This window comes from Coturnix japonica, chromosome 13 (genome assembly GCF_001577835.2).
Source record: "Coturnix japonica isolate 7356 chromosome 13, Coturnix japonica 2.1, whole genome shotgun sequence".
Lineage (NCBI taxonomy): Eukaryota > Metazoa > Chordata > Aves > Galliformes > Phasianidae > Coturnix > Coturnix japonica.
In genome coordinates, this window is record NC_029528.1 from 12,423,894 (window position 1) to 12,448,128 (window position 24,235).

A 24,235-nucleotide genomic window follows, 5' to 3' on the forward strand; every position below is an offset into this window, starting at 1 on the left:
TCATATTTCTGGAGAGAAATGAATGCTTCTAGTAGTATTCCTTTGCATATTTTTTCTGCCCTGAAATATAAAGAGCAATTCTTAAATTGGTTGTGATTTCCAGCCTTGCTTGCTCTGCTTTGTCTGCATCTGTTCCCAATGAACGTGGCTTGCCTCACTGATCTAAAGGACTATGCTGTAAGTGAAGTGCCGCCCCTCAAGTAAATACCCTGCTGGCTCCATGCAGTGTCGGATTGAGGGCATCTGCCCAGCGTTTCTGGAGCTGCAGCCCCAGTGACTGGTTGGGGTTGGCAGAGGCTGTGGGGCCTCAGAAGCTGGTGGTACATAACAAAGGTGCAGCAGCAGCCATGTGGGGAGTGCAGAAGAGGGAGCTGGAGCTCTGGATGCAAAGGGTCACGAGTATCGCCTGCTGTCTCATGGCAGGGGATTAACGAGCCACTGGAGAATTACTGCTGTGCTGTTCCAGGATTATCTTCAGAAAGTGCAAAGTGTTTGCTCTTCATATGAAGATCATATTTGATTTACTTTGCTGTTACGTAGGTTAGCCCGCTTACATTGGAGCCAATGGATGATTGCCGACAGCAGGAAAAATGCCTGCTCTCTATAGGATTTCCTAGTTCATTCTTTGATTGCCTGAGCTCATCCTCTACCCCACCTTATCTCAGAGAGAAGTTACAAATGTTCTGTCTGATTCTTATATTATCTTACTGTATCTTCAATAGTGCTCCATCAGTTTGAGGGTATCCCGTTGGTCTCCCTGAGCTCTCCAGAGTACAGCTCGGTTTTTAAACCCTGTTGGTTAAAGGGATTATGAGGCAGCCCTGTCCCTGACTCTTCCACGGCTGTCACCGTTCCTTCATAGCTAGTTTTGAATTCAGCGCAAAGAGATTATTTGATGCAAAACCTTTTGTTCCTTTAATTGGAAGACCTTTCCACATGATTCTAGTGGAGGAAAAAATCCACATATAATTACGAAAAAGAACACTTAATAAGGAAACTTAAAAATGAAATGATGCTTGAGAGACGTCATCAATAAGCAGTTTCATTCAGGCCATGCTGAAGAGCAGCTTGGGTATCCCAGAGGACTTCTATGGCTGTGACAGTGAGTCTAATTACAGATAATATGCCTGTTGCTGAAGTCATGCTCCAGTTATATCCTTCAGTCAGTGGGGCTGCTGTAACAGCCATGCTAATATTGCTTTTTGAAATGTACTTAATTGTAACGTACACTGAAGCTAAATGCGTGTGGATGAGTAAATTGCATCTTGTCCAATCAGAAGGATCTTAATACGTACTTTGTGGTTTTATTTTTTTTTAGGGATTACGTGAGAAGTGAATTGGAATCAGGATATGAAGGGCCAATGTATGTGGAGCCTCTCTCAATGAATCGTTTCATGACTGCCTTAGTAGGTGAGTGACTTAAATATTTGTGATGCAGGAGAGAGTTCTGACTAATTCTCTTCATTGAAACCTAGGCATGTTTTGCCTCTTGTTTTCAAATTTCTTTATCACTTTTAGTAGCTGTGATCCTCATTAATACATAGGGGTGTGGAGTTCTGTGTGTGTCCTACCTGACTCTCCAGATTCCGCTGCATTACCAATACTCCCTTATTTACAGCATTGAAGTATTTTCTTGATCTCCTTGGGGATTTAAAAAATCTAATGCTAGGTACAGATGCTTGAGATTCATAAGGGTATCTTAATCTATCACACTGTTGTAAAGATGCACATTGTTGCAGTTCATGCTTATTTCAGTTCCAAAGGTCATAAACTAAATGTGTGTTATAATTTGTTGGAGTAGGATGAGTGGTTGGTGAGTATGTTCTTATAGAAGCATTTTAAATTCATGCCTGGGACTTTGGGTGAAAGCTTCACAGTAAGTTGTTCTTATAGGAGGTGATTTACCACAGTAGGCAGCATAGGAAGTATTCTTAAAAGAAAGCTTTTCAGTCTTGTCTCTGTATCCCTGTCTACCCTGTGAAAACATCAAAGCATGAGGAACATAAGGAGGGAGATTCAAGGATCTCATGTATGTAGTTCCCTTCAGTTTGTAGTGGCTGGTCACTTACTGACAGCATATAGTTTCTCTCAAAAAATAGTGTTATTTAGTGCTTCTGTGTTTACCAGTTCTAGAATTGTGCTTCTTAAACATAGCATTCTGTCTCCATGTTCTTTTTAGACTTGCAGTCTGAGTCAGAATGATTGGATTGTCTTGGATGGAAAGTACCATAGAAATTCCAGTAGTAATGTTTGTAACGCTTTTGTCTTTGAAGTGGTTGAGCAAGCATTTATTCTGTATTGTCTTTATAGATGAGTATTATCATACTGCTACAAAAAAGGAAAAAAAAAGAAGTGGAATAGATTCATGGATGTGTGCCTAAAACTACAGGCAGCTTTTTTATTTTCCAGCCTAGTTCCAGGGTTATTTCTAATTAAAGCATTAAGGAGTAGCAACACAAAACTACGTTTAGATCATTATATTAGTGGCGGAGATGACTCCTTTTCCTAAAAAATCTCAAAGAAATCGTGAAGAATTGGGCTTTTTATGCTCCTTCTTGCCCTTCCCTCCCAGATGAACTTTGGAAGAGAATAAAGTCAGCATTAAGGATGTTGTTCCATACCATATGCTCTGCTGAGAGGATATTGGAATACACATGAGCCATGTGTATTTTAGGTATAAGCCAAAGACAAACTCGGAAGAGAAATCTTCCCTAATTCCTTTCATTGAGGTCTATGGTTTCCATCAGATTATTGACAGATTTAGTCAGCCGTGCACTGATGGCAAAACTCAGCTGCTTTCTGTTTGCTCACAGCTGCTACAGAAAGATTTAAATGGGGTTACTCCTTACAGTATGTTAGGTCTACCAGAATATCTACATCTCCTACATGCCTAAAATCTTCTTCTGAGGTTATTTCTTCTCCTGATTTCTAGGTGTGCTAAATGTACTGTCTTATGATAGGACATCAAGGTACAGCAAAATCCTTCAGCATGTTTCAGTGAGGAAATGTTTGTAATTAGTTCTTTGAATCTCTCGTAGATGCAGTGCAGGGTTCCATGATAAAGCAGAATCCCTTTGGAGCTTCACAAAGCAGCAGCAGGCAGAAAGAGGTTAGGAGGCATTATGCCATTCTATAACATATAGATAGATAGTGGGAGCATGTTGTAACTTTAAGGCATCTTGCTTTTTGCCAAGCAGTTAATGTCATAACCAGGAAATTTGGTAATATCAGCTTTTTAAAATAGGGGATGAAATAGTGAGTTCCCTTCTAAATGTGGTTTGAACAGCAACAGTACCACATGGGCTCACTCACTGCACATTTTCCATTAGCTTACTGCCTGGGAGTCCTTGGCTGTATTTAATGTATTTATGGAGGTTTTGGGAGCAGAAAAGAATGGGCAGGAACTTAAAGCAATAGATTTTTTCCTCATTGCCTCATTCCCTATCAGAGGATCTTGAAGTCCTGCAGGAGCATTCCACATTCATTGTCACTGGCTGCGGTTTTCAATCCACAGCATCTAAGATTGCAGAGTGGACTGTTCCATTGGATTTGCTTGTCTTAGTCGATAGTTTGAGCATTAAGGTTTTTTAGTGATTTGATCTGAGTTCCAAACTGATTCCTTCTGACTATAACTGCAAATTGTAGGTGATATCTCACTATTTATAGCCCTACTTGGAAATATAATACGGTGTGCAACACAAAGGGGCGGCTGCCCCAAGTAAAGATGAGAAGTATGTCCTTGTCACTGCAAAGTCCACTGTTGTTTTAGCCTGTTTCTGAGAACAGACTAAATGTGTACTGCAGGAGGGAAATCAGGGCCTCAAGAGGGAATGTCCACGTGTTTCATTTGCTGGTGTGCAGTTCTCCTTCCCACAACAAGCAACTTCCAATCAGTGTATAAACTGAAAAGGTGAAAAATGGAACAGTCAGCAGGGATGTTGAGCATACTCAGCATGTTATGCTAGGACGAAAGCAGCTGTTGCTGTTTCATCAGACGAGACTAGAATCAGAGGTCCTATTTTATGGCTGGAGAACATCAGTTTCTTACCCAAGGTGATGCATGAGAGTTTTTCTTACCCAGATGATGTTCATCTGTCTCTGCTGCTCCCTCTGAGATAAAGAGTACAAGTTTCAGTGACTGTAATGGTAGGAGAGTTAAACTGTAGCAGTCTGATGTAGAAATGGCACCTTCCAGATCACTGGGTGTGTAGGGAAGATGTGCCCGTGCCCTGCCAACTGGTTAAGAGAATATACTTGTTAATTATCTGTCACTTGCAAAGTTCAGTGATAATTCTGAGCAACTGCCCCGGGGCATTACGAAGTTATTGAAATCTCAGCTGCTGACCTGGCTGTCTCTTGTTGTTTTTGTTGGTAATTCCTCTTGACAGTGTAAATATTGTTGTTCTAGGAGCCATTTGGGACCTCTGATTGCTTTTCTTTTTATTTTTTTTTCAGTAGATCAGGATGAAACAGTCTTAGAGCTGGGCTTCAGAAATGCTACCACTGTGCTCACCAATACAGGTTGAGCTGGGGATGTAGAAACCGGAGGGATGACTTGCCCAGTTATCCTCTGTGTGATTTATTCCTGGGACATTGTATTAGTTTGAACATGATTCTGGATGTGCTTTGGGATTGCATTTTGCTAATCTGCAAAGCGCACACTTGGCGTAGTTTGAAAATGGTAAGTTTTGTGACCTAGCAAACAATGCAGAGGAGACTGGTTTCATAACAGATATGTCCTAGTTAGAGCTGTCATAATATACTGGATGTTGATAACTGTGTTATGGAAAGATAACGAATTAAAATACGTTTTTCCTGAAGGGGATAATCAGCTTGATTATAAAAGACTGTCGCGTTTTCAGGTCAGCTGGTGGTTTGCACGCTCTGCTCCTGCGTCATGAAAACAAAACAGATCTGGCTCTTCTCTGCTCACATGCTCCCTCTGCTGGCTCGGCTCTGCCTGGTCCCTTTGGAAACCATTGTCATCATCAACAAATTTGCCATGATTTTCACTGGTTTGGAAGTTCTCTACTTTCTGGGATCAAATCTTCTGGTGCCCTATAACTTGGCGAAGTCTGCGTACAGAGAACTTGTCCAGGTAAGACAGAAGGGAACCATTTTATTCTCCTGGGCATGAGCATTTTTGCAGGAAAGTAGTAATAAGTAAAAGTAGTTTGACTGTTTCCTGTGCATCTGCTTTTGTGTGTGAGATCATGTTTTCTTAGTAAGCCAATTCTGTTCCTATCCATAGCATCCTCTTTTTTTTTGATTTATGGTAGCTTACAATTTGTATGAGTGAGCAATTAAGGCATTAGCCTGAGTTATACTGGCTAGTCAAGCAGGTTGACTTTACTTGGATTTTACTTAGTCCTTCCCAGGTCCAGGCTAAAAGAATGGGTTGTGGTAGGATAGAATTTATCTAGAGCGTTACTAAGTGTGCAGGGTACTCCCATGCATTAATTACAGTAGCTGTTCAAGAAATACCTTTTGTATGAAAAAAGTATTTGTAATAGTAGTAGTGTTTAATTGGGAGTAGGAGTAAAGCTGATTTTAACTGTGACTTGGACTGTGATGTGAGAGGTAGAAAAGTCTGTGGTATTTTCTTCAGAAAAGCAGCATTTCTGAGAGCTCTAATGGGAGTTACCAGAAACAGACTGATCTGACACAAATCCCTTTTATTAACGCTTTGGCACCCAATAAATACATTTAATATACGTTTGGTTGAGAAACTGCTTTATTAATGCTACAGAAAGATTATGCCTCATGTTATTTATATAAAATATCTACAACTGGATGGTAGATTTATTGATTAAAACATGTTCAGGAGCATATTGGCAAAGCCTCAATATCCATGTTTTCCAGCAAGAATGTGAAAATCATGCTTACCACTTCCTTTATAAGAGAGAGAGCAGTAGTATTTGGGATAAAACGTGCTCCTCTTCTCTACTGTTTGGAGACTTGAAACAGGGTGGGAGCAGCACTTCCATTTTCTATGTGCATGAACACCTGCAGAGTTTAGCTTCCTGATGTGAAGTTCACATCTGATGTGGATTTGATTCATGTATCTATTGTTTTATTAGGCACTAAATATAAAGCGCTTAAATGTTGCATGAAGATTTTAGCTGCGGATAAGAAATAGTTGTCTTCTTATTTATTTGCTTAGAATTGTATTCTAAGTGCAGCTGTTTTACAAGCCTCCTCACCTTTAGGATGCCCTGACCTTGTGTGGTAGATATCTGTCAGTGATGCCTTTGTCCTGGTGTTAGTGACTTGACTGCTGTTGTAGGCTGAAATTGATTGCTGTTTTGATATCAGTGGTAAAACTCAGGGAATGTTAGGATGTTCAGCACCATATTTCTTGACCCTAACCGGTAGACTAAGGCAGTTTTCTGCATGTGTGTAGTTCATCCTGTGTCTGGTGATGTAATTTAAAAGCAGGTCCAGAAGCGTGGCTGCCTACTTGCAGCAAAAGATGCCAGAAATGCCTCGTGGTTATTAATCTACATTATAAGCATGGATGACCTGTCTCCAACATGATGGAGTGCTGTGCCAGGAGCTGCCCAGAATTGCTGGGCTTGGTGCCAGGCCAGGGGAGTCTCCCATGGGCAGATGCAGTTCCTTGACAAGTGTGCACAAAGATAAAAGCAAGAGCTTGGCACTGTGTCCCTGCCAGCACCATACTGCTTGTCCATCAGCTACTGCAGCAAGTCCTATGAACCTCACATCCCTCACACCCATCACACTTGTCACGAAACCTCAAGTAGACAACTTAACACTGTTGAAATAACAACTATTTAATGTATATGTTAGCCATTACAGATAGCTGCTGTACAAATAGTCGTTATGAATGATCTCCTTTTGATCCTTTCTGTTAAGTCCAGCTGTATGAAGCTTCCAGAGGATGATCGTGTTATAACTTAGTTGTTACAGTGCAAAAGATGTAATTGAACTTCTGAGTCTTTTGAAATAGCTTTTAACCATGAACTTCAGAACTCTTGGTTGACTGGGAGCAGTCAGAAGTTTGATACCTGTTCTTCTGGAGATATTTAAATATAAAATGTCTGAGGTATTTAGTGTTCCCTTTTAAACAGATCAGCAAAGCAAATTTACTGTGCTGAAGTGCTCTGGCTCATATTTCATTATCAAGTGTGTGTGGTAAGTTGGCAGTAGCTATAGAGAAAAGAGCATTGCTCTGACATGAGCTGGGAAAACCATCTGAGTGGGTTGAGTGTGAGCCAGAGGGTTGCATCCTTCCTGAGAGAGGGCAGCAGGCAGCAGCTCCAAGGCAGTTATCCAACAGGAAGGGGCATTTCTGGTGGTTTGGTGTGCAATAGGGTATTTCTCCTTACTCGGGTAAGACAGTTGATCAGACAGTAGTTTGTCAATGCTGAGTGTGGGCTTTCCCCTTGTCAGGCTGTTGCTTGACCTTGTTTTTTGCTTTGGGATGGCTAATGCGATGTGAATTGCCCTTAGTTTTATTGTGGCTATATTGTGGAACAACCTTTTTTTTTTTTTTTAATCAAACCATAAATGCTGTGAACCAATAACAAACTATGGTTTTCTTCTGCCTTGCCCAGGTGGTGGAAGTGTATGGTCTGCTGGCTCTGGGGATGTCTCTGTGGAATCAGCTGGTGGTCCCTGTTCTTTTCATGGTGTTCTGGTTGGTCTTATTTGCACTCCAGATCTATTCCTATTTCAGTACACGGGACCAGCCGGCATCGAGAGAGAGGCTTCTCTTCCTCTTCTTGACGAGGTAATGAACTAGTCTGTACATAGCTGTTTTTATGTTTTGAGTGCGTTCTGAAACGTCTCTTTTAGAGACTGTGTAAGTAAATTGGCTTTATTGCATCGGATACATAGCAAATACCTCTCCTTACTGCAGAGACAGCGTATGCTGCCCCTGTGAACCTTCAGAGGCATCTATTATGTTTAGGACAGGCAAGGTTAGTACAACTGGGGGAGAGTTCCCAAATAAAGCAAAAAAATCCTTTGATGAGGAAGTAAGAAGAGCACATTTCTTACCTTTCTATAAGACTGGGAGTGATGTCTGTTCTTATCAGACTGGAAAGTTCTTGCATGTGTATTTACTGTTTAAAAAACAAAATTCTGCTTGTTTCATTGTCCTTGATGTTCCTTTCAAAATCTTTTTCTTGGCTGTATAACTACTGTGACTTTTTTATATGCTTTGAAGAGTTTAGCTCCTTGGGACAACTTACAAACTTGTGCTTAATACATAAACATAACAGTCTGAGCTCTTCAGGCTTTTCTGCAAGCTCTTAAGCTCCTGTGGGACCCTTGAATGGAACATCATGTGGAAATAAGTTTAAGAAGGATGGAAAAATTACTCTAGAGGGGGGAAAAAAAGAACTGATCATTAGTCAGAATGGCCAAGATTCTTATTTTCTGGTAAACAAAACTTAGAGTTCCTCAAGTTCTGCAAAAATACTGTATTTAAATATCTGTTTCTCACTGCCTTGACTGGAAGGAGGACTTGAAGGCTTTATCAGCCCTGCTCAGGTTAGTAAATAGATAGAAGTGGAAGGCTTACCAAAAGCTCTGCAAATAGTGTATGTAAACACTTCAAAATACTCTGTTATGAACTGCTGTCAAAGGAGAGCTCCAGCTCAAGTAGTCATTAAAACAAAGTAAACGTCACTTGGTTGTGCTTTGCTTATTTTTGAAGGATATTCTTCCTCATAGCACTTTTGTCTTTTCAAACTGCTGGACTAGTTCACACCTCGGTTGGTTAATTAGTCTGACACATTTTTGGCCACAATAATTTGTCTCATAAAAGACTTCTATCCTGGTGAACAAGCTAAGATCTTTTTATTATTGTTATTTTTTAATGAATTGAGGTGTTGATGTGCTGTTACCTGGGGTTGTGTATTTGAGGAGTTCCAGGTGTGTAATCCCTGGCTGACAGCTCTTCCTTGAGTACTGAGACATGTGGTGTATCTGCGCTGTGCTCTCTGTGCTCTGACAGCTGCATTTCTTAGGAGCCCAAGTGTACCCTGAGGCTTGGGCTTCTCCACATAATGCAATGCCAAGATCAATAAAAGAGGAGCTGAAGGAAATCTGCTGTTCTTAGTATTATCAGATGTACTCAGAAGCCTCGGTTTTTGGTGTCTTACTGCTGTAGCAAAATAAAAGAAAAAGCCCAGCTGGGAGGGGATATTCTTCCTTGTCTTACTGCTTCTGACACAACCTTTTGAAAGACAACTGTTACCTGTGGACACTGCTGGAAAAGTCTGGTCATCCAACAGTGTTTATCACTTGGACATTTGCTTGCACTAGTGCAGATCTGAGTGGGAAGTGTCTTAAGCGAATCCATCTGCTTTAACTCTGCTCGTGGTATCTGTGCAAAATTTCAACTTAACCACCCAGGTGCACTGGGACTCAGCTGCCCTCTGGCTGTGGAAACCCTCTGCAGGCAGGACACAGTGCCACCGTGTGGCACAGCGGTGGAGAAGGACTGGACAGTACAAGACAAACTGCAGGCTCCAACCTGACAGCTCTGCTAACTGCTATAGTTCCTGTTAATACTTCCATTAAACTAATCCAATTGTGCTTTCAGAACAGTCTGCACCTTTAAGAGATCAAGGGCAGAGCTCATCTCACTGCTTTTAGTTGATGATAATTTTCATTTTTGTCTTTTTCCTCTCTCTCTCCTCACAGTATTGCAGAATGCTGTAGCACTCCATACTCGCTGCTGGGTTTGGTCTTCACTGTCTCCTTTGTTGCTCTGGGAGTTCTGACTCTCTGCAAGTTTTACTTGCAGGGCTACCGAGCATTCATGAATGATCCTGCTATGAATAGGTAAGTGTGTCATAGTGCCTAGGGTCTAAAAAGAGAGAGAAAAAAAAGGTATATAAATAGAATTGATATAGAGTTGTGGGGACTTTTTGTTTTATAACTTAAGAGCACTTGGCTATCCTTGACAGGCTTTCTGTACATCAGTCTTTTTGTACATTGGAAGGATTTGAGGTGAAAGAACAGCTTATCACAGACTTTGGAGATGATTTATTTCTGTAACATATTCAGGGCTGTTACGTGGGATTTAAAATTCCACAGTTTGATTATCTTAGTACCTTCATTAATGTGAGTCACTGGAAAATTTTCACTTGCTTGGATGACATAAGCACTTCACATTTACAATTTGTCATTTACCCTGTAGTCATGTGTGAAACATTACTAATCTTAGAGTCTTAAATGACAACATTGTATGGCTCGCTTATAAGGAACTGTGGGAAATAACTAAAATATAGGATCTGACTTTTTTCTAATGCTCTTAACTCTTCTGTTATGAAGTTGGGATTCTGTGTAGGGATCCATGTTTTTCAGTTATTCCAACTGTAGCATGTGGTTGTTGTTTTTCTTGGTTGTGTTGGTCTGCAGGGGAATGACTGAAGGAGTCACGCTTCTGATCCTGGCTGTGCAGACAGGTTTGATTGAGCTCCAAGTTGTGCATCGGGCGTTCCTGCTCAGTATTATTCTTTTCATTGTGGTGGCATCCATACTACAGTCCATGCTGGAAATTGCTGATCCCATCGTCCTGGCATTGGGAGCCTCAAGAGACAAGTAAGAGACTGGTTTCCTAAACTGAAAGTTACTCAGTACTGGTTTAGCAGATAGTAAATTAATCATTAATGACCTGATTGGGATTTTTAGTACCTTATAAAACTATCATGTCTTTTCTATTTTCAGATTTCTAGCCTAAATTCTCTAGTTTTTCTCTCTCGGTACTACTCCTTCACGTGCACTCAGTAATGCTTTTCAGCAGCTTGTATGCTGGCAAATGAAGGTGAGCTGGGTCACCTGCTCCTGCTCAGGAGTGTGTCCATCCAGCCTGCTAAGCTCATGCTGCTCTGCAGCTGTTGGCTGTCCACTCCTCAGCATTGCAGAGGTTACTCCCCTTAGCAAGACTGTGCTTTCAGTTAAGCACATCCAGCACTCCAAAGCCTGTGTTTTCTTCCCACCACTCCATTCTGTGGATTTTACTTACCTTCTTCTGAAGCTGAGTAGGATTCCCTCTCATGCAATGATCTCAGACTGCTATTGAGGATGTATATAGAGATGTGCTTGTGTTAGATGTTATAAAACCCGTATTTTTCTGAAATGGTGATCCCAAATTAATAGGGTTTATTGGCAGGAAATAAGATGTGGAAGGCTTATATTAGTGTACCAGTTGTTTTGATTGTGTGGGATTGTTGTTAAATTCAATTTGTTTTTTGAAGGGCTTTATTAGTATCTGGTTTTGTTATATTCTATTTGTGTTTGCATCTTTGTTAATTGCTTGTGTTTTCTTTCCTTTTTCATAGCCTGTAAATAAGGAAGTGAAAGAGAATGTTTATTTATGTGCAGAGAGTTTATGTAGCTTAGAGGCTACTTGTTGCCACTGTCCTGCAGCAATGTTAACTTTAGAATATACTGACAGAGGGAGGGGGAGTAAAGCCAGGATATGAGCATCTGCCCAGCTTAAACAAGCAGCCTGTGGTGACTGCAGTTTTGATCTCTTGTCTGCCAAATGTCTCTGGCAGTTCTGAATTAACTCAGATTAAGATAAATTCCTCTACAGCTCTCCCTTTTTCCCTTGCCCACAGACAGAGAATTACAAATCTTACAGTAACATTCTGATGTTTTCTCAGACTGTATTAAATTGGCCACTTTCTGCTATTGCCTCATTCTCCCAGTGTTCCCAGTTTCTCAGTACCTCGTTACCAGAGTTAAATGAAGTTAAAATACAACCTGAGTAGCATGTAGGGGTAGCATAGTAATTACTGGAGATGCCCTGAAAGCCTTTGCAAATGGTTGAGTGTAAGAAGTTGATCATGGGAGAGAGGCTGGAAAGAAGTAAGTAATAAAGAGGAGTAAAACATAAATATCTGCTGCTTCTTCCTCACATCCCAGTAACTGGGGAATATACTTCTGAAGGCAGCAGGGTTAAGTCTGGTGGTAAGAAGAAATACCTTTGCCTCGTTTGTTAGCAAAAGCCATAGAAGTATAGTAATAAGTAAATAATTTGGGAGAACTCTGTTTATATTGGATGGCGTATAAACAATTAAAAACATATTGAGGCTTTTTCTTTAGTGAACTTTCATTTGAGACATCTAGTATGTAGGTGCTTAATTTGTCTAACCTCTGACTTGACCCAATAGGACAATTATTTGTAGATGATTTTTTGTCCATAATCTTATGTCTGTGTTAAAACAGCAAAGATCAGGTAAGAGGGGGAACTCTTCATAGTGTTTGTGTTGTTAGCATGCATGCTGGGAATGAGACTGTGCCCAAGTAACATAAAAATTCCCTTTAAGAAGTTAAAGCCTCGAGCAAACATCTAATCATCCAGGGGTGAGCCTGTTCTTATTCTGACCCTCACATCTGACTTGAAATAAATAAATGAATAAAACCCAACTGTGTTGTTTGCAGGAGTCTGTGGAAGCACTTCCGAGCAGTCAGCCTCTGTTTGTTCCTACTTGTGTTCCCTGCGTACATGGCCTACATGATTTGTCAGTTCTTCCACATGGATTTCTGGCTGTTGATCATTATCTCCAGCAGTATTCTCACCTCTCTTCAGGTAACAATGTTAGTCCTGTAGAAACGGAATCACTGCCTTAACTGTGATGCTGTCTCTCTAGGAGGGAAAATGCATGATCAGAATAGAACGGGGTGGACAAAAGGGCAGAAGTACAAGATATGATATAAAAGTTATCCTGTATCTGTGGCTAAGGAATTCCTAAGGGTTGGCTGAGAATGTAGGAGAGTGGAAGCCTATTTTGAATTGTAAAGCCAGGCAGCTTCTGAGGGCATGAGTATCACAATAAAAGAAACATTTCCCAGAGCACTCATTTATATGTTGTTGTGTAGCGATGGGTATTTAAAAGTAATTTGCTGCTCCAGACACAGTACTGTAAATACTGGAAGTGTTTCACACCATGATTGTTATTGTTATAAGATTTTCCTGTAATTAATTTATAAAATTGTCCCTCCTGATGCTTAACATTTTTGTTTAATCAATTCAGCTTTGCTTTGGGCTCATGGAAATACTTAGAAGGGGAAGCACATGAGAGTAAGAGTAAATGCTTGATGAGAAGAAATGGCTTTTGTTTGTCTTGAAGTTCAGCAACAGTTTTGCTGCTTCGGGACTTGCCTGCCCTCAGTCTGACTTGGGAGCACTGTATGTGCAGAGCTCCATGTGTAATGCTGTATAACTGAAGCTCCAGTTCAGGATTGCATGCTGAGCTAATGGTCTTGCACTGTGTTACAGGTGCTTGGGACACTCTTCATTTATGTTTTGTTTATGGTAGAAGAGTTCAGAAAAGAACCAGTTGAAAATATGGACGATGTGATTTATTATGTAAATGGCACGTACCGACTGCTGGAATTCCTTGTCGCTCTCTGTGTGGTGGCATATGGTGTCTCAGAAACTGTCTTTGGCGAATGGACTGTGATGGGTTCGGTGATCATCTTCATTCACTCCTACTACAATGTGTGGTTGCGGGCCCAACTGGGGTGGAAAAGTTTCCTTCTTCGTAGAGATGCTGTGAATAAGATCAAGTCACTGCCCACTGCCACAAAAGAGCAGCTGGAACAACACAATGACATCTGTGCCATCTGCTACCAGGTAAGAATAGAAGTATCAAAATGCTGACTTGAATTTAAATACCTCTGGACTGTCTGTTGTGTTTGGTCTGCAGCTAATAAAGTAGGTTACTTGAATTATGTTTAACGAGTAACATTTGTGCATAATATATTGGACTCTCCAGTTTTCTGCTTTGTCTACATTGATTTAGAGTTTTGGCGTTGAGATTTTATGTCTAAAAACTAATTTGGATATGTTTAAACTTAATGTTCTTCTCTCTAGTTATGCAACAAACCATGTCCTTGAGTTTCTTTGAAACTCTCACATTTGGGTTGAGCTGGTCTCAGTAGCAATAGGGAGCGTGCCCTTTCTTCATTAGTGAAAGATTCTGTTACTGAAAGACATTGTGTACTCAAGTAGCTGATTTCTTATTCATCCTTAGAAGCAGCTCAGTCTCTGCAGACACTGCTCCTTCCACTTCGTGTGCAATGTCAGTTTTATAACAGAAACTTAATTACCAAAAGGTTATGGGTCTATCTAAAGTAAGACAGCTGAAGTAAAGACCTTAGAAATGAATGCTGAAAGTAATATCTTTATCACACCTCCAGCTCCAGAGTCTCTTTCTCTTGGCTACAAATTGTAGCTATATATGACAATGAAAGAACTACCCTAGGTTTAATAGGGTGCAATTGGATTGATTCCAAACTTGAATACAAATTATTTGAAGAGTGTAACTATCACTGCCAGATTGAATGGCAATGTTTAAAACACCGGAGAGGTAACATGTGAGTCTCTTCTTTGAGGGCATTATTTAATTTGTTACATCTGTAAGTTTGCACAGTTTTCTTAAGCCAACAAATCCAGCAACTCTTAGCCTACAAGTCCTTTTATTTAAGTGTGATAATATTTTGTAAACAAGGGTTTTGCCTAATTTCTAATCCATGTATTATAGGCAGTCAGCCCTGGCACGTACTTGATGTGTGTGTGTGGATTTGAATGTGGGAGCTTTGTGTGTATGAACAAGGAACGTTCTCCTGCTTGCCTGGGGACTGCTTCTGTCTCCTCTGTGGCTGCTGCTCCCATGAGATGAAGCAGGACATGTGCAGGGTGAGAGGAGCGGGCCTGCCAATAATCTTTCTTTGTGTGTGTCTTTCAGGACATGAAAACGGCTGTGATCACACCATGTAGCCATTTCTTTCATGCGGGCTGTCTGAAGAAATGGCTGTACGTGCAAGAAACGTGCCCTCTGTGCCACTGCCAGCTCAAGAGCCCTTCACAGTTACAAGGACTGGGGCTGGAGCCAGTTCAACAGCCAAATCCTGGTGCAGAGCAAAACATCAGACCTGGAGATGTGGCTGAGCCCCCCGGCACTGAGCAAGACAGTGGGACAAATACAGAAGACAACCCTAATCAGAGCGATGGACAGGACAGCCTGGAGGCCTCTGCTGAGATGGAGGGATTCCAGAGTGTGCACAAGGGCACAAGCCCATGTGAAGCCAGCCAGGGAGCAGCATGCCCTGCAGAACTCATGGCAGCCCCAGAGGGGTGCCCCGCTCGAGACCCGAGGGTTAGCATCCAGCTCTAAGGTGACAAAGGATGACACGGGAACAAACACATTTCAGAGATCCTAGTTTGACTCAGAAGGAAACCTATCCTTCCACATCAGTGAAAGAAGTTTAGCTGTTCATGCTGGTCAAAATGTAATATCCTATGCTGATTTTCCTGGGCTGCTTGGTAGCGGTAACTCCAGTTGAGATGTAGTAGAAATGACTCCAGAAGCTCTCTGAACTGCGGGCATAGGAAGGATGTCTGAAAATAAATTTAAGTTAAAGAGTGTTTTCAAGACGTAGATGAGGGATGAGAAGCACGGGAGGTCTGTGGGAAGTTGCAGACAGACAGACAAAGTGCCGGCTTTTGTTTTGTAGGTGAGGAGGGTATCGAATACAGCATGTCCCAGCGTCCCAGAGAGGTGTTAAATGCAGTGAGTTGCTGGTCTCTGGCTGAGGTACAGCTTTGGTTACTGACGATATTTTATATGGCACGTAAGCAAAAATCAAAGATACAACGGCAGTGATTGTACTGGAAGATGGAAGCACTCTAAATACGTCGTGTGTATGCTTTGGGTGTTCTTGGTTGGGCAACTGCATTTTAAGTCATGTAATCTATAGTGACTCTTGACTTTTATGATGGAGTCTTCAATATTTTGATGTATATGAAACTTTTGCTAATAATGGGCACAGTCTGGGCTGCATGAAGTAAACTAAAACTCTAATGAACGCTTTGGCCTCCGCTACCACGTGCGGGAGGAAAGCGGGATGAGTTTTAGGGCACGGATAGAGGCCTTGCAGTACTGTGCTGAGTAATGTTTAATTCTTGCAGCTGAATTAAAGCAGTATTAAACTCTGGCGATATTTGCACTTTGGGAATGAGTACATTACTGTGTATGATCAGACTCCGCAAATGCCACTTCTAAAGCTGTTAATAGGTTTGCACCTTTTTTTTTCTTTGACAAGGACATGTCCGTACTTTAAATTTTTACATTCATCATGGCTTCAAGTAGAACTAGGAACTGGGGGTGGGGGGGGGAATAGATGGGAGTAGGGGGTGCAGGCAATTTTTTTATGTGAATTTTGATATGAAGAGAAATTAGTCACTTATTTATACGATAGGCTTGACTCAAGTGTTTTTCAAAGTCGGTATTCCTAATGTGAAATGTGATACTATTTTATTTTTAGTAGTAAATTTGGATGTAGACTGACAGACATAGCTGAATGTCTTAATAAATTACATTTGAAGATTTTTACACCTGGTTATGTGATTCTTACACTGGAATTCCAAGAAGGAGAGGCTCTTCTGCAATAGTAGCTCTCCATAACCTGTGGAGGTCGGTGGGACTTTGGATGCACTTTTCCCCCTGCTTTTTGTTTCTGTGTCTTGTGGTACCTCCTGGCCAGAGGTGGGTCTGGTCCTTTAAAGCATTTCCTTTCAAGTCTTAGCTAGTATGGAACAGTAGCAGAATGCTAAGGCATGTTTTGCTCCTGGAGGCCATGTGGGCTGCTTGCAGCCTCTGAGACCTGTGCAAAAGCTGTTTTCTGCTCACCAGATGGGATGGGAGCATCACTCGCATCATCTCGTGATTCTGTATCTCAATTGTTTCCTTGTGTCTGGTTTAGAGTTTAGGTTTGCCTTGTGCCTTGCCTATCATTGTAGGACTTCTGATAAAAGCTCATAGTGTTGGCAAGGAAAAATGATGAGAACCTTTGTCCTGAACTCTTTGCTACTGCAGTGATCTGAGTTCTGCTCCTCCTGTTCCGCAGCCTCACTGATCTCTTGGCAAAGAACACTAATTTCTACTTTAAATTATTCACTGCTAATTGATAGTTCTTTCCTCTAGCTTTTGCAATATGGATTTACATCAACACTTGATAAGAGGTGCGTGTACCTGGAAACTGCTCATTAAGAACAAACAGGACTGCAGTGGATTCAACAGATGCATTGTGCCAGGAGTGCAGGTCAGAACCACAGACGTGACACTGGAAATCAGCCTGAACAACCAGGGAGGTGTGTGTTGTATCATAGGAAAAATGGTGCTGTAGGGCCACCACTGGGGTGATCCTCTCCTCATCTCTTTGCCTCCTCTTGGTGAAGGTGCTGGTTCATTTCATTTTGAACTCGGGCTTTCTTAGTGTTGCACAACAAGGTGACAAGGACCAATTAGCTGCTCCTTGTTCTTTTAGTGCTATTTATCTTCAGTATCATTAGAGATACCACGGTTTGCTTACCACTACCCTCTCCTGAGGTGGTTTTTTTTTCCTGTCAATGCCTATTTTTCCTATTGACTGTGGCTATTTCACCTCTGAGCCCAGGGATCCTTCACTGCTGGGTGTGACACCACTGGCCATGGCTGGGGACATCCAGTGCCAACATGGAGATTCCAATTGGCAAATTCCATGTGTTTTCATCAAGGGATAACTAAAATATAGGAACTGACTTTTTCCTAATGCTCTTAACTCTTCTGCTATGAGGTTGGGATCCTGTACAGGGATCCATGTTTTTCAGATATTCCAACTGTAGCATGTAGATTTGTCATGGAGCTGCTGAACAGTCCAGCTCTGTGGCTTTGAGATGGTAATATTGTCCTGAAAGCAAACGCCAGCTGACTTTGGAGATGTAGGTGGAGTGTGGGATCCTGAGGCCTCTACAGCTTGGAGTAAGTTTATCAATAATTTATCAAATATATCATGTCTATACACACACACACACACACAGACCTGGAGATGACTGTCTTTGAACAAATAGGCTGGAAAAGAAAACAGTTTGCGCTCATAAGCAACCAGCCCAACATAAAATAGTCATATATAAAACCCCTCAGTACTGCAAGTAATGAGGCAAGACTTTCCCAGTGCTTGCTGCTTCCTGGAGGCTGTAATCCACATCCTTAACTAAATCTGTGTTAGCTGAGAGAGCTTCAGCCACCAACAGCCCAAGAGCAGAAGGGCTGCAAAGTTCTGCAGCAACAGATGTGAGAATCCTGGGACTGGGAAGCGGGTAAATGAGTTCAGAATGTAAAACGAGCTTAATTGGCTAAAAATAATCAACTGTGAGGAGATATCTGCTATTTATACATGAAATGATACGCGCTCCCTTAATTGACCATAGTCTGAATTTTGGTTGAGTTGTTTGCGGCTGTAGCCCGGGGAAAGAAATGGCAGCTGGAATGCAGGGGGATTAAGTGGTATTTATTTTCCTTGCTAAGAGCCACATTGTGCAATTTGAAAGGAAATGTCCTTGAAAGACAGATTCCTCCATGCTCCGTTTCAGCCCTTGTTTGTTCTCTGGAGGAAATTCATTTCTCAAAGGCCGTCCGTGTTGGAAAGGGCAGGATGATAAGGGGAGGAAAGTGAGAAATCAGAAACAAGATGCACCTTAGTGGGCTGCAGGATGAAATCTGTGTGTGCACATGGGAGTTTTGGGTATGGTCGATCCTGTCTTGCTGAAAAACAGGTTGGAAATATCCATTCTTTGCACAGGTGGTGAGAAGGGACCTGCAGGAGGAGCCCAAACTGATGTGCTGAGTTTTGCTGGGATCCTTCACTGCTCTTTGAGCTCTGATATGTAAGTAAGGAGGTGCAGCCCCGTGTGTCAGCTCCCTGCTGAGCTCAGCACTGTCCCAGCCCTACACATGCCCAAGACTAGATGGGATGGAGCCCTGCACAGCCTGAGCTGGTGGGGGGCAGCCAGCCCATGGGATGGGATGGGACAAGGTGGGCTTTAAGGTCCCTTCCAACCCAACCATGCTGTGATGTGGGGATTTCATTAGCTGGGTCTGTTTGCACTGATGCCAATACAAGCTTCCCCAAAGCCCAACAGTCTGTGAACTGTTTTCCAGAGGGCTTCGTTTCCCTTGTTTAATCACAGATCTGGCCGGGATGATGGGCAGGAGGATGAAGGTGGGAGGAAAGGGAGGGGATGCGTGGGTGAGAGGGGTTAAGGAGGAGTGGGAGGAGCAGTGCGACCGTGGCCAGGGGGAAGGGGGGAAATGGGGGAAGGGGGGAAAAGATTAAACAAACAAATGAAAACAACAACAAAAGGGGGGGGGGGGAAGAAGTAAAAAGTTTTTCTATCAGCTTGGAAGATCCTTGTTATTATTACGGGTATTATGGGTATTTATTATGTTATTATGGGTAAATATTTTGCAACTGGTGTGGAAAGGGTCATTTCTGCAGCCTTAATAAATCACTGAGTCGTGGAGTGGTTTGAGTTGGAAGGGACCCTAAAGATCATCTGGTCCAACCCCCTGCACTGGACAGGGACACCCACAGCTCCATCAGCGCTCAGAGCCCCCCCCAGCCTGACCCTGGGTGTCTGCAGGGATGGGTTATCGACGCTTCTATGGGCATCCCGTGCCATTCTCTCACTACACTTATTGTAAAGGACTTCTCCCTTATGCCCAGTCTGCCCTCTTTTAGCTTGGAACCCCATCTGTCTCTCAGCCAGCAGCTCAGTGCAGAAGCGCTCTGTTTTGGTAATGCAGTCATCATCAAAGGGGTCATTCCCCAAAGGGATGCATTGATTTTCACTGTGACACCCAGGTAAGCGATGCCAGCACAGCTCCGCCGCCTTCCCCAGCTTCTCAGCGTCCCTTGGGTTGGATTTTACACCGCGATAAAGTCAACCCCTCCCCGCTCCCACCAGGTGGCTCCCGTGCTGCTTCCATTTCCCTCAGCAGGGCCGAGCACTTCCACTAACTGTAGGATGTGAGTTTTCCCATTGCTTTACTTCGGGAAGTGCGGTGTGGACCCCTGGGGCAACATCGGCACCTCCAGCTGCCCCTTCCCTTTGCATTCTGCCCCTTCCCTTTGCAATCTGCCCCTTCCCTTTGCATTCTGCAGGTTGGTTCATCCCCAGGAAAGCTCTGATAGACACCGGGGCTGTACAGCTCCCCCAGCTGCATGCACTGCCCTGCCCTGGGCTGATAAGTGGATGGAAACCCACATTTTCATCTCACGTCATCAAACATTCATCAGATCCTCCTGGTCAGTACTGACAGAGCCAGGTTTGAACTGGTGACCCAGCAGTAAAAGGCCCCATTAGCCATTTCCCTGAACCATCAAGCTCTCATGTAATACCAGACATAGGAAGAGCAGCTCTGCCTGCACCCATCTCCCTGCACAGGGCAGCACCATATGAACCCAACACAATACAGACGAGTGGGGAGGAGCCCCTCTGAGCCCCCAACAACATCCTCATATGGCACTGTGGGACCGCCCTGTGCTGTGATGGTCCTCCCTATAGGCACGTGGGCTGCTTTGCCTCACATCACTGCTCTGTTCTTCCACCATCAATTTTTATACCCTGGTTCTTTCTCTCTTTACAGAATCATTTGAAGAAATAATGTGTAGGGGGGGAAAAAATATATTACCTCCAGCAGTTGTGTTATAACGGCTCTTGTGCTGACAGCCCTTTGGGAACGGTGGCAGCAGCAGGGTGAGTATATATGACATCTTTGTAGTGATAAAGAAACAAATAAATGTTCCCATTAACACTCCATCGGGTCAACAGCTATTCCAGACCGACGTGATGCGAGAGGGACCGGCCTGATTCATATCACCTCCAACACGCTTCCCTCGCAGCATCTCCTGCGCAGAGCAGAGTCCTGCTGGAGCCAGGTGGAGTCATTAAAGGAGCTGTGAACTTTTTACAAGTCTCCTGAAGTGCCCTGGCCTCAGTCCAGCCCTGGTGTTGTTGCAGCGTCTGTTTGGCTGTTTCTTTCTCCATCACACCCCGACAATGGTTCTGTGTCAGCACTGGGGGAAGCTGCTCCTCCAGCTTTGCAGCACTGTTTGGGAGGTGGCTGCTGCTTCCTGAGCCCTGCAGTGAGGGAGGCTCACACCCTCCCTGCCACCGACTGCTTGGGAAGCATGAGAAGCATTTGTGTGTCATCTGCGATGGATGCTTGGAACAAATGTGCAGATGCTGCTCAGATCGGCTGCCTTTCCATGGAAGGCGCAGGGAGCTGTGCTTGGATGGGGACTGCAGTGCAGGTGCACAGGTAACGAAGGGCACTTCCCCAGAGTTTCCTATTCCGGAGGGCATTTCAGTCCACTTTCTCTCTGATGAGGTATCCCGTGTTAGTTAGAAGGGCTGTATGGGGCTAACGTGGTGTTCCCAGTGGAAATGCTGCTGCTGGGGGCACCCTGATGGTCGCTATCCCAGAACTGTTATGGCTTTTGCTCAATGTTTTGGAGAAGAAACCCTGAGAAGGAGCCCTGGAGGTGCAGCAGGACGCCTTTGCATAGAGATAAATCCAGAGGGGTCTGAGTTCAGAGCCTGAACTTGAACTGCAGGCTGCCCAAAGCTCAGGAGAGCACATAAAGAAGTGAGTTCTTCTTTGTGTCTTAAACTCCTTTCTAACCAAAGCGCTCCTATGCTGTATCCTGGCAAAATCCCATTAGCTGTGGGTTTGCACCCAACTCCTCCGTGTAGGGAGGAGGGACCGGGACTGGCGATACCCGATGTGGCCGCCAGGTGGCGCTGTAACCACGCGGAGGTCTGTCCCAGCTTAGGGCCGCCCTCGGGGTGTCCTCCATCCCCAGGGGCAGTTGAGCAGCAGGGGGAAGTTTCTGCATGTTCCCATCCAGCTCTGCTCCTTCACAGCAGCTGTGCTAAAAGCAGCTCTCCTCACCCTTCTGTCTGGTCCCACTTTCCCTCTGTGCGGTGCAAGGAGACCGTGTGCTGCCCTCAGCCCCATGGATGAGCCCTTCTCTTTCCTTCTCTGCAGGAACAAGTCGGGTAGGAGGAATGAGATTCCCCCAGTGGCTGAGCCCTTTTACCTGCCAGAGGACGTGGGGGTTTGTCTGTGGCTGGGAAATCTTCGGATCAACACAGGAGTGTGGACGTAAGAAAAAACCTTGTGCAGAGCATCTTTGCTGGGGGAGGATGTGATGAACGAAATGCTGCTGAACCCCTTCCTTCACACCAGCATAAAACACAGGTTGAGTGTTTACAGTGGAGCTTTTCTGTCCCTCTGTTGAAGCAGGATGGAAAACACCCAGGCCAGGGGTGAGAAGGGCATTGGGCCCAGCTGGAAGTGCTGTTCCCTTGGCAGGAGGTTGTTTGTGTGTCCACTGTGGTCCCTTGTTGGGATGCTCTCCCCTTCCCTCCCACAACCAGGGGTGCTGTGGCCGTGTCCCATCGTGGTCCTGTTTTTAAGCTATCCCAGCTGGTGAAGCAAAGGTGTGTGATGTGAGTTTATGCTGTGAGGATAGAATCCCCATGTGGCTGTTGTTCAATATGGGAGCAAAGCCTGTCCCTGCGGGCAGCAGACAGCTCTGCGTTCTGTGTGTTGTACATTGAGAGCACAGCTTCCCCCATGGCCATGTCGTGGTGCAGGGCAGCTCTGTGCATCCAGCTGCAGGGCAAGTGTGCTCAGGCCATGGACCAGACCCTGCAGAAAGTCAGAGCCAATTCTTCACCTAAAAGCCCCAGAATGGAGCAGTTGGCTCCTGCAGGGTGGATGGGGCACTGCAGTCTCAGTGCCAGCTGCCAGCCCTCCTCACTTTTACTTTATTGCCCATCCCTGACTTTCTCACCCACCCCTCATTCTGGCTCTGCTTTCCTTTCACACTCCCCTGTGGAGATAGAGCTGGGCTTTAAGCCTTTGCTCCTTGCAGCGCTGTCAGTGGCTCTGAGGCTGCTCTAAGCCCAGCGTGGCATCATCCCCACTCTGCTGGCTCTTGGCTGGGGCTGCTGCCACCATCACCTGTGTGTGTGTGTGTGCAAGGAAGACAGGAGCTGTCACAGTGCTGTCCCTGCCCTGTAGAGGTGCCCTCAGCCCACACTGTGCTGCTGCTCCTTCAGCATCCAGGCAAAGGCAAAGGCACGGAGATGGTCCCCCATTCCCCATAACAGATTTGTGCCAACTGCTCAGGATATCGATTCAAACGCATTATTCCTCCCTCGGCAGCTCCCTGCCCTGGGAAAGGAGCAATCAGTGCAGGTGCAAATAGCTTTTAATTGCAAAAATGTATCTCACCACGGAGGCATTTAGGCTGGATACGATACAACTGCTGCAGCAGCAGCCAGGAGAAGACCAATAAGCCCAAACGCTGCAGGGGCCAAACTGCTCCTATGCTGTACCTATGGCGTAAATATTCATGCGTGGCTCCATGGCCACGTTCCTCCACGTGTCCCTGAGATGTGGCACAGTTGGATTATATGAGAATTCAAATATCATCTGCAGGGAAGGCAGAAAGTTGCTTTGTGCTGCAGCTCATGCGTGAGAGTGCAGCGCGGTGGAGCTGGGGATGAGTTCTGTGTGTGCTCCCCTACAGCAGAGGCTCAGGTGCAGTTGTTGGTGCTGGCAGGGGCTGTGTCCTGCTGCTGGGCTGGGTGTTGTAACCGAGGTTTAGCGGCCATTGCCCATGGGGTGATGTGTACAGGTGGCTGGAAGAGGCTCCTATCGAGTTCTCAGAGCGCCTGTGGATCCCTATGGAGCTGTGTGAGGGTATTTGTAGCCAGGCTCTGTTCTCTGGGTCAGCTCTGAGGCCGTTGGTTGTGCTTTGGATGGGACAAGGTGGGCAGCCCCCTTCACCCCGGTGCGGTAACAGCCCCCGGGGGGCGGCCCGGCTGTGAAAGGGCTGCGATGGGTAAAAGGGCTGCGATGGGCGGTCGGGGCTGCTACGGAGCGGCAGCGCTTCCCGCAGAGGGCAGGGACTGCGAGTGTGATCTGTGTTATTTCCCCCCGGGGGCTGAAGGCAGCAGCGGAGTTTCTCCGCTCTCAGTCCTGGTGTGGTTCTCCAATACAGCCCCGCAGCGCTGACCGGGCCGGTGTCGGTGTTGGGGGGGATCATGATGCGGCGGCTTCGGTCTTTGCGGCGGTGCCGGGCTGCTCCGCTCCGCCCATCCGGGGTCCGGCAGGGAAGTGGCTGCGGGGCAGCGGGCACAGCCGGGAGGCGGGGGGGGTCCCCTGCTCTTTTGGGCCCTCGATGGGCGGCCGAGGTGATCCATCCCGGCGGGACCTTGATGAACAAAGCGGAACCGCGTTGGGTCCGATGGAGCCCGGGTGGTTCGGGGCAACTTTCCCCCGGTCCGGAGCTGCTGGGCTGGGCCATGCTAATGAAGGGGGGTGGCCTCGCCCCCGCCGCCTGCAGCGCG

General features: G+C 44.8%; 1 protein-coding gene across 1 annotated transcript in view; it reads left to right on the forward strand.

The window, feature by feature from the left end:
* RNF145 (ring finger protein 145) overlaps positions 1-16,382 on the forward strand; it is a 36,117-nt gene extending 19,735 nt beyond the window's left edge. Inside the window, exons 4-11 of the mRNA XM_015876216.2 lie at positions 1,319-1,410; positions 4,863-5,098; positions 7,578-7,753; positions 9,676-9,816; positions 10,396-10,578; positions 12,427-12,574; positions 13,265-13,621; positions 14,736-16,382. Coding sequence (XP_015731702.1) covers positions 1,319-1,410; positions 4,863-5,098; positions 7,578-7,753; positions 9,676-9,816; positions 10,396-10,578; positions 12,427-12,574; positions 13,265-13,621; positions 14,736-15,164 — 1,762 coding nt within the window. The 3' untranslated portion in view covers positions 15,165-16,382. The remainder of the gene's footprint in view (positions 1-1,318; positions 1,411-4,862; positions 5,099-7,577; positions 7,754-9,675; positions 9,817-10,395; positions 10,579-12,426; positions 12,575-13,264; positions 13,622-14,735) is intronic.
* Positions 16,383-24,235: the final 7,853 nt, after the last annotated feature.